The 9,054-nt window shown below is 39.8% G+C and overlaps 1 protein-coding gene across 1 annotated transcript; it reads right to left on the bottom strand.

Moving 5' to 3' along the window:
- Positions 1-319: 319 nt before the first annotated feature.
- Positions 320-5,726, bottom strand: LOC105928349 (granzyme A). The gene is made up of 5 exons (XM_036144803.1): positions 5,662-5,726; positions 2,011-2,158; positions 1,276-1,420; positions 684-953; positions 320-598 (listed from the first exon to the last, which is right to left on the bottom strand). Exons 1-5 carry the CDS (start codon positions 5,723-5,725, stop codon positions 470-472), a joined length of 756 nt encoding a protein of 251 aa, XP_036000696.1. The 5' UTR covers position 5,726; the 3' UTR covers positions 320-469.
- Between the last annotated feature and the right edge of the window lie 3,328 nt (positions 5,727-9,054).

Consider the following 9,054-nt stretch of genomic DNA (forward strand, 5'->3'; position numbering starts at 1 on the left):
AACTTTTTCATGTGGACCACTGGAATATTACCACACAGTCAATCCAGTTAGGTTAAAGTCAGAATACAGAAATGGTTGTTTACATTCCTCACATCTATACAACCTATTTTAGTCAAGGATTAAGTAGAGCTCTAGCTGTAATAGTGAGCACTGACTACTGACATGGAAAAGATAAACCACACAGAAGTAACTGGTAATAGTTTTTCTGGCACTACAGAGCCAGAAAATAATATTTACCCTTTAATCCCTTAAAGTTGTTTTTATTAACTGTTTTCAAGTGTTGATGTAATAAGTGAAAGCTCAGGATTTGTGCAATATGTTTATTGATTGTACAAATGTACATCTTTTATTAATATAATGCAGGTTGAATTGAAGCAGAGTATCAGAGACGCAGCTAAAGAATAACATGGCTGAATTCAAAGGAAAGTTTATAAAAAAATTTCATGTCTTCATTGTCTTCTTGATCCATTCAAGATGATCTCTTGTAAGGAAAGCGTACACTCCAGGCTTGTCTTTTCTTTCCACATTTATTCCCAGGGCCAAAGCTTGTGACTCCAACTAGAGCTCCATTGCACAATATTGGCCCACCTGAATCTTTCTGCAGAGAGAAGAAACATGTAATCCACATTTTAGGGTAGCAGCATCGTTTAACATTTGTGTAAATGGCTGTTAGGCCCACTTACATCACAAGCGTCAGCAACATTTTTACCGTCTGACCCCGCACATATCATGTTCTTAGTTATGTAATTATCAGAGTCGTAATAATCCTTGGAGTTGCATTTAATCCTGTCAACCACAGTTACATTGACCGCCATCAAGACATCTGATAAAACACCCATCTCTGTTTTTCCCCATCCAGCCACCGTACAGACTGAACCGGCTGGTGGGTCGTTGACAACTTCATTCAGCTTGAGGCTGCTCACCCATTGGGTTCGCTTCACTGCCTTGTTCAGCTGAAAATAAATAAATAATTATAAGTTTAGATAAAGACTTAATAGTTTTCCTTTTATGAAAATACATCATATGTGAAATATAGTGCAAAGGATCTTTTTAGAGCTTAATGATTTTAATTAAAGAAAAAGGGCAATCATTATTAGACGGTTTTTAAGAACATATTAACAAAACAATAATCACATGCAAGTCAAGTATATTGTGAAGTTACAGGAAAACTGAAGGTTTGATTTCAGCAGCGGTCTTAATCTTAAATATTTCCATTTTGCATGTAGTTTTATTTTAGAGTGATGTGAGGTCATTCATTTAACAAAGCGAACTTACCTTCACCAACATGAGGTCATGGTCATATGTACTGGAATTAAAGTCAGGATGAGAAACATTCTTTTCCACCTTACAGACCTGCCTGTAACGTTTTTCTTTCTCCTGTGCCTTGCGGGAGTGCACCCCCAGTGACACGGTCTTAGGGCTGGGAGAGCAACAAGACATTAACAACTTAACATCTCAAAAATAAACCAATGTCGGTGAATCAATCTTATATAATCCCCTGTTTGAAATGGGTGTATTATGTTTTATAGCAAGACTATTGAATTGCAGGTTATAGTTGAATGGTTTGCTTTTAAATATTGTTAAAAGTGGCTGGGAGAGCAAGGCAGAACCAGATTAGCACAGAACCAGTCAATGTAACAATAGATTGTGTTTTCTGTCTCCAGTGTTAGGGCTTCACAGTGGTAGAACTTTCTACGGGAGGAAGAAGTCCCGAACCCTAACCAGGAGTCTTTCTGCTTGGAGTTTGCATGTTCTCCCTGTGCATACTCCGGCTTCCTCCCACCATCCTAAAACATGAGCGTTAGGTTAATTAGTCTCTCTAAGTTGCCCTTAGGTGTGTGCCTCTGTGCTGCCCTGTGATGGACTGGCGACCTGTCCAAGGATGTAGGTACAGGCCTCCCTGTAACCCTGCACTGATGAGTAGTTATGCATAATGGATGGATGGATTTCTAATGTTGCTTGAAACACAAACAAAAGGTATCAAAAAAGAGAAAGAGTTATTGTTCTTACTTTCCGATGTGTGCAGCAGTCAGAACCCATAATGGATCAATTAGTATTCCTCCACAGTATCCTTCTTCCTTGTCTGCCTCCAGGAGAGCCATGAAAGGCATCGAGTGGGGCGTCACTTCTTTCCCATCAATAATCTCAGAACCATGACCTAAAAGAGAAAAGAAAATCCAGGTGTCATATTTCACATAGCCGAAGAATTTACCCTTAACTAAGGAACAATGTCAGCGCCATAGAGAGAAAGAGTTGCGACACTCTTTTATGTCACCGCCAGGACAGTCACGTGGTTCGTGTAAACCGCTATAGTTCCAAAACATACGCTGGCTTTCATGTTCTTCTATGGGACAGACAGCAGAGATTGCGTTATTCAACGGTAAATATATATATAAACATACACCCTATTACTTTTTCAGCTGTTATTGCATGATTACATATTTGTTAATGTCAGTTTTCCATTTTGAGAGGCAGGGTGACAACGAAAAGCTGTATATTACTTAGATACGTTTTACATTTTTGGAGGGAAAAGCTTATGTTCATGTTCGTATGAACTGGAGTACAGGCTAGAACGGCTCTAACTTAAGTTTTCTTTTCCATATCTTTCATGTGATGACAGATGTCTCATGATTTTGCTTATAAATTCCGATTCAGCCATTAGCTTACCTTGGTGGTAGCGTTTGGTCTGCCGTGCTCCATTCAGCATTCGCCTAGCAGCTAGCTCACTTCTGATAAGTGGTCACCCCCAGACCACAATGTGAAACATGATCATGTTAAGACTAAGAATATAATTTTAAGATTAAGCCATTTACATATTATCAAAAGCATTATGCTTATATGTTTGGGTCTATAGGTAAGTGCAGAGCTATTAAGATTTTTCTCTACGTCTCTGGGTTAATGCACAGAGCAAGAGTAAGGTTAGCTGCAGAGAGAGTGATAGGGAACAGTGACAGGCAACACTCCCATTGGACTCCGTTGTTGCTTTTTGCTTTTTTGAGAAAGAACAGTCCATTCAGCATTTACACCCACTTTTTATGATGAGGCAGGAGTTGGCCACACAACAATGATAATTTTAATACTAAGCCATACACAAATAATCAAATATATTAAAGAATAACAACTCATTAAGCTTGGATGAATGAATCAAATATTGTTTAATAAAGAATACTGAGTGAGACAACAAGATGTGTGTGTGTGTGTGTGTGTGTGTGTGTGTGTGTGTGTGTGTGTGTGTGTGTGTGTGTGTGTGTGTGTGTGTGTGTGTGTGTGTGTGTGTGTGTGTGTGTCTAACTGGAAAAACAAGAACAAAGTGAAGGTACAGGGAGGAATATTATAAGTGATTAATACATAAAAAAAAAAATCCTCCACATACATCAGGCTTCAGAGTGCATCAGGGCTGAAAGGAAGGACAACATTAATAATAAAGGTACCTGGCATAAGATAAAAAATGAACAGTGTGGAACAAAAAAAATGGGAACAAGCATGAATAATATCAACAATCATATGTACAGTATGTGTGAACAAGAACAACAAATGTGTAAACAGGCGTTAAGAACAGGTATCCTAACCATTTTTTTTTATTTTTTTTTGGGGGGGGGGGGCTCCACTGAAACCTGTGATGGCCACAACAACGATACTGGTGGTCCAGCAAGATCTGTTAAGACAGGGGCACAAATATGTTCATTCAAGCCAGTTCATTCAGGACTGCCTAGAAAAATACTTTCTCTTGCATACATCATATATATATATATATATATATATATATATATATATATATATATATATATATATATATATATATATATAAATTGCACTGTGCACATACAAATAAATATAAGCATATGCACCATAAAGGGCCCATTTATATAATATACAGAGTTGACAATTCAAAAGAGATAGCTATTCCTTTACAGAGGGCGAAGTCAAGCTAACAAACTAGCAGGCAATCGGTGGTCTACCAAAATAAAACATATATATATATATATTTTTCGACGGGTAGGCAACGAAAGGGGGACCCGTCCGGTCCTGATTTGACTCATTTTGTGAGATACTCCCTAAATTCCTGGAGGAAAACGGTGTGTCTTTCGACCTTGTCATTCCTGGACGTTTGAAATTTTCACATTTGGATTAAGGATACTGGGATCGCTACTTATTGGTTTTTGTGGATTTTTAAAGTATCGGCAAATACAGCGGTTGTCCGAGCCATTTGGCCTTGATCAGGCTGCCGGCTGCATGACACGCTCACAATGGCTGTGAACGGACAAACCTGGAAGGAAATGGAGCGAAGCCGAAAAGCTGGCTGTGCTGGAACGCAGACTGGTTTTGGTGGTTGAACTCAAGGGGAGATGGGATAAAATCTGGAAGTGAAGCGCGAAAAAGCCCAATAATTTGGAAAATTGGATTTATGTGGAGCCAGCAAAAGACTTAAAAGCTGACAGGAAAGGCATTGCAGCTTGTCTCATAAATAACATATTTGGATTCCCTCCCTATCTCAACTCCTGGATTGCGATGGTGGAGAGTGCTCAGAAAAAGCCCCCGGCTACCCCCCTCCCCCGCTGACACCAGTGGATGCTTCTCTGAACTGTGGGCCGGCTGATAACATCAAGGACAATGGCCTCTGGAGAGTGTTCACGGAGATAAAACACTTTCGCCCATACACACACGCATAACTGATACTCATAAAACTGATGAATTACGCACACGCGACAGGTCTCAAATGTTTACCTTCTGCATACATGTTGTATTGTGTTATTTGTGCTTTTCGTGCTATGAGGTTTTTTTTTGTGTGTTGGTTGTTTGTCTCTTTATTGGTGAGAGCATAAATAGGCAAACATCTGTCTCTTTTTTTCTCCCCCCCTCTTTCCCCCATGTTGTTGCTCTTCCTTCGACAGTTTCAAGGGCAGCGCCTCGTGAACTCCGTGTAGGCGGGGTTCGGGGCTGTTTGGAGGAATGTGGCCTTGACGGCTGCGCTATTTAGCAGCGGCTGACTGGCTGCGTTCCTTGACAACGCAAGGCCTCAGTCAATCGTTCCCCCAAATGTTTGTTTGTTTAAATGTATGTGATGGACGGTTGTACTGGAACTGACTTTTCGATTGCAATGCATATTGTAATTGACAATAAAATTTGATTGATTGATTGATATAATTACGCTGTGTACATACAAATAAAGATCAGTATATGCATCATAAAGGACCTCTGATAAAATATAGACAGTTGACAGTTCAAAATAGGTAGCTATTTAATCAATTTACCCCTGGATATAACGTTACCCTCACAGAAGGCAAGTCAAGCTAACAAACTAGCAGGCAATCGGTTGTCTACCAAGATAAAAAAATATATATAATTACGCTGTGTACATACAACAAAAGATCAGTATATGCATCGTAAATGGCCTATGATACAATATAGACAGTTGACAATTCAAAACAGGTCGCTATTTAATCAACTTACCTCAGAAGTTACTCGACAGTCAGCAATGGAAGTGAATGATGTCCAACGCCATAGAATGGCTTTTTGGAACTACGCGAGGCTGCATACCCTGGAAGTAGGCGGTAAAAAGCGTACAACGGAGTCCAATGGGAGTGCCGCAACTCTTTCTCTCTATGGCGCTGAACAATGTTATTAGTAAGAAAATTACATAATTCACAAAATATCACTCACTGGATTTGACAATAAGGAGAAAGGCACCAAGGATAAAAGCAATGAAACCCCTCAGACACAACATTTCCTCCTTCTAATGTCTGTCTCTGATGATGAATGTAGTCTTCACTATGCACACCTTGTTTTTATATGTTTTTCTCAAAGGATGTGGTCTGATCATCCAGATGCATGAATCAGCAAAATATGTGTGGTAACGCAATAAGATCTGATCCACCATAAGATTCTAACATGCTGTTAGCCAATTAAAACATCACAGAGCCACTAAAAGCAGATAAGCTACAACCCTTTTCAATGCGTCTAAATACATCAAACCTTACATGATCATGATTACGTGAGAATTTTGCAAACTTGGTAAATATATGTTCTATCAGCAAAACAGTGACGTGTGGTAGGGTTCATAGCTGGTGAGGCACTGACGTCATCAGAGTCAGATTTACAAATAAATAGTAGACTCATTGCAAAGTGCTGAAGGAGACTGATTGAGCCAAATCAATTCACCAAGAGACATGGAAAAAATATAGATTCTTTGATGAAAAAAAAAAAAACTCAATTATTTGTCATTTGATTGGTAACAGTTTATGAGTTATGACAGATTTCTGCATTTGTAACACATTTAAAAACTATAACCCACATTACGCACAATTTATTACAACAACAAAACATGAATAATTATCTCTGTCTTACCTCTACTTATTAATTAAGTCCATGCGGCGCTCTTTCTGAACAAAAATGTCAGTCATTTTCCGGTAAAAGTTCTCTTTATCTTCTTCAGATTTAAAACTCTCAGTCTTAATAGAGCTCACCGCCAGGGAGAAAAGCCTTCATTGATCAGTCCTGTTCCAGCTGTACGTTTAGAGTCTTTTTAGTGCTTTACTTGTTTAGCAAAACCCGCTAATAAAACATTCATAACTTGCTTTGACTCAACTATTTGGGATCAGGAGCGGTGCCCCTTGAGCGCCCCCTGCCTAGAGGCCAAGGAACTGCTGGCCTCACCTACAACCAGCTCTTTGCCTTTTATGATCGTGCAGCAGGACGAAAACATGTTACCTGCACACAGTATGATGACCAAAACACAATTTGTAATCCACATATATTAAAATTGTGGAAAATCAGTTCATAACTCTTTGAACAACTGAATTTATGATCTAGAGACAGGAAGACGCTTTCACGGAATGGAAGCCAGCACGGTTAACATGGGATTGCGCAATCCCAGGGGAGGCGAAGCTCGCTGCGGCCTCACCGGCTTCGCTATCAAGCACCACCAAGGATTTACATGGAAAATAGCTAAAAGTCTGCGATTTTGAAGAGAACATGATCAAAAATGAGGAAATTAGATACAAAAATTACTTGTCACAAATGACTGAGTGACTCAAAATTTATATTATGTTATTATATATTTTCTTTCTTTCCATTGTTCAGGTATCGACCTGTTCTCGGCCTCCCCTGGTTCTTTTATCTGATAGTGCGGTGTTTGCATTGTAGACTTCTGTAATAATAAAAAGACTCTTCAAACCGTAACTATATTTTACCATATTTAATCTAAAAGGCAGAGGAATGGTTTACAGACACATCAGCGCTGATGGGCTCCTGATCGAACATGACGCAACGGCAATGAATGTGGCAAGAGCCCCGACTGATCATTTCTTAAGCATTATGAAGAAGTCTAAGTACACGCCCATGCAAGGGCTGTACGCTTCCTAACATGTCGTCAGTAAAATAATGTGTCACCACTTGGGTGCTATCTGATGACCTTGTGTCCCAGCCTTGTGTCCCAGTCTGTCTAAGTGTGCATGCTGCTCCCAGGACCGACGTTCCACTCGTTCATCCCATTTCTACATTCTACTCATACGCCACATTTCTAACAATACAGAAACAGTTGTTTATGGATTCAGTAGAGCTCCAGCTGTAGCAAAGAGCACCAAATACTGACCTGTGAAAGATAGACCACACACTGAGGTAATTGGTATTAGTTAATCTAGCACTACAGAGCCAGAAAAATTACATTTGACCCTTTTACCCTTTAAGGGTAAAAGGGTCAAAGGAGTCTTTTTCAGTTCTGGTGGCTGGCATTTGAGCAACCTGCAGTTGGAGCGCTGCTGTTTTTAAGGACATGGAGGTCCATCCACCTCGGTTCATTCTCAGTCAAATGCAAATCTATGACCCACCCGTCACTGTCCTGGGTTGTTAGACGCTATTGCTTGGTGTGAGTGGAGTACTTGGTCAAATGATTCATGACGAGACTGCTGATGCTGTCATGATTTAGGTTTTTGCTTGTTTTGTACTTTACCAAACTTTTCTTGAATTAGCCACTATCCAATCAACTTAGTCTCCTCAGTCACCAGTCAATTAGCCCAGATCAGCTCCATCTGCTCCCAGTAATTACTTCCAACTCTGCTCACCTGTTTCTGGTGATTCAGATTCACATTTGAGCAACTTGCAGTTGGTGCAATGCTGTTTTTAAGCACACGGAGGTCCATCCTCCTTGGCGCATTCTGTTAGATGCAAATCAATGACCCACCCGTCACTACCCTGGGTCGTTGGAAGCTATTGCTTGGTGTGAGTGGAGTACTTGGTCACCGATGAGACTGCTGATGTAACTTCTTTGGAATGTGTTGGAGGACTCTCCCGTCTGACACATGGTGCTACAGACCTGGGTGTAAGACTTCCGAATACGGTAAGCTTAGCTTTGAAGCACAGTTAAGATCTGTGTCTAGTCTATCTTTCTCAAACTGCGACAGCTGACTAAAGATTTTAATCTATGCTTTAATTACAACTTGCTTAGATAACTGCACCACACTTTACTCTGGGCGTAACAAAACTCTTGTGGCTTGACTGCAGCTGGTCCAAAATGCAGCTGCTCTTCTTTTAACTGGTACCAGAAAATGAGAGCACATTTCTCCAGTTTTAGCAGCAATTACTTGGCTACTGTTGCACATTCGGATTGATTTTAAAACTTTTATTTGCTTTTAAATATCTTCATGGCCTTTCTTTCCAGTACGTGTCAGACCTGCTTCATATGCACGCTCCCTCTCGTTTGCTCATGTCTGCAGATCAGTTTTTATTAGTCGCTCAAAAAACAAGTGTGCAAAGAGGTAACTGCACTTTCTCTGTCATTGCACAAAACTCTGGATTCAAGTAGCTTTACATATCAGACAGGCCATTTCACTTTCTGTGTTTAATGTTCTCTTAAAACAGTTTTCATTGTCTGTTTTTGTGGATCTGCATTTTACTTTGCATTTTGCTGGCTTTAACTTTTTATTCTGTTTTCAATTACTAGTCTTTAGATTTTATGAATAATGTTGAGTTGAGAATATTTTTTAAAAGGGGAAAATATGGTTGTTTTGCACACAGACGTTCTTCAACAGCTCAACAACATAACACAATCTTTATTTT

The sequence above is a fragment of the Fundulus heteroclitus genome, chromosome 12 (assembly GCF_011125445.2).
Source record: "Fundulus heteroclitus isolate FHET01 chromosome 12, MU-UCD_Fhet_4.1, whole genome shotgun sequence".
NCBI classification, from domain to species: domain Eukaryota; kingdom Metazoa; phylum Chordata; class Actinopteri; order Cyprinodontiformes; family Fundulidae; genus Fundulus; species Fundulus heteroclitus.

Excerpts from the sequence above, each read along its gene's own strand:
- LOC105928349 (XM_036144803.1), bottom strand. The coding sequence starts at position 5,725 with ATGTTGTGTCTGAGGGGTTTCATTGCTTTTATCCTTGGTGCCTTTCTC. Across the intron at positions 2,159-5,661 it reads TCTCCTTATTGTCAAATCCA|GTCATGGTTCTGAGATTATT; the intron begins GTGAGTGATATT and ends TTTCTCTTTTAG. Across the intron at positions 599-683 it reads ATGTTGCTGACGCTTGTGAT|AAAGATTCAGGTGGGCCAAT; the intron begins GTAAGTGGGCCT and ends TTCTCTCTGCAG.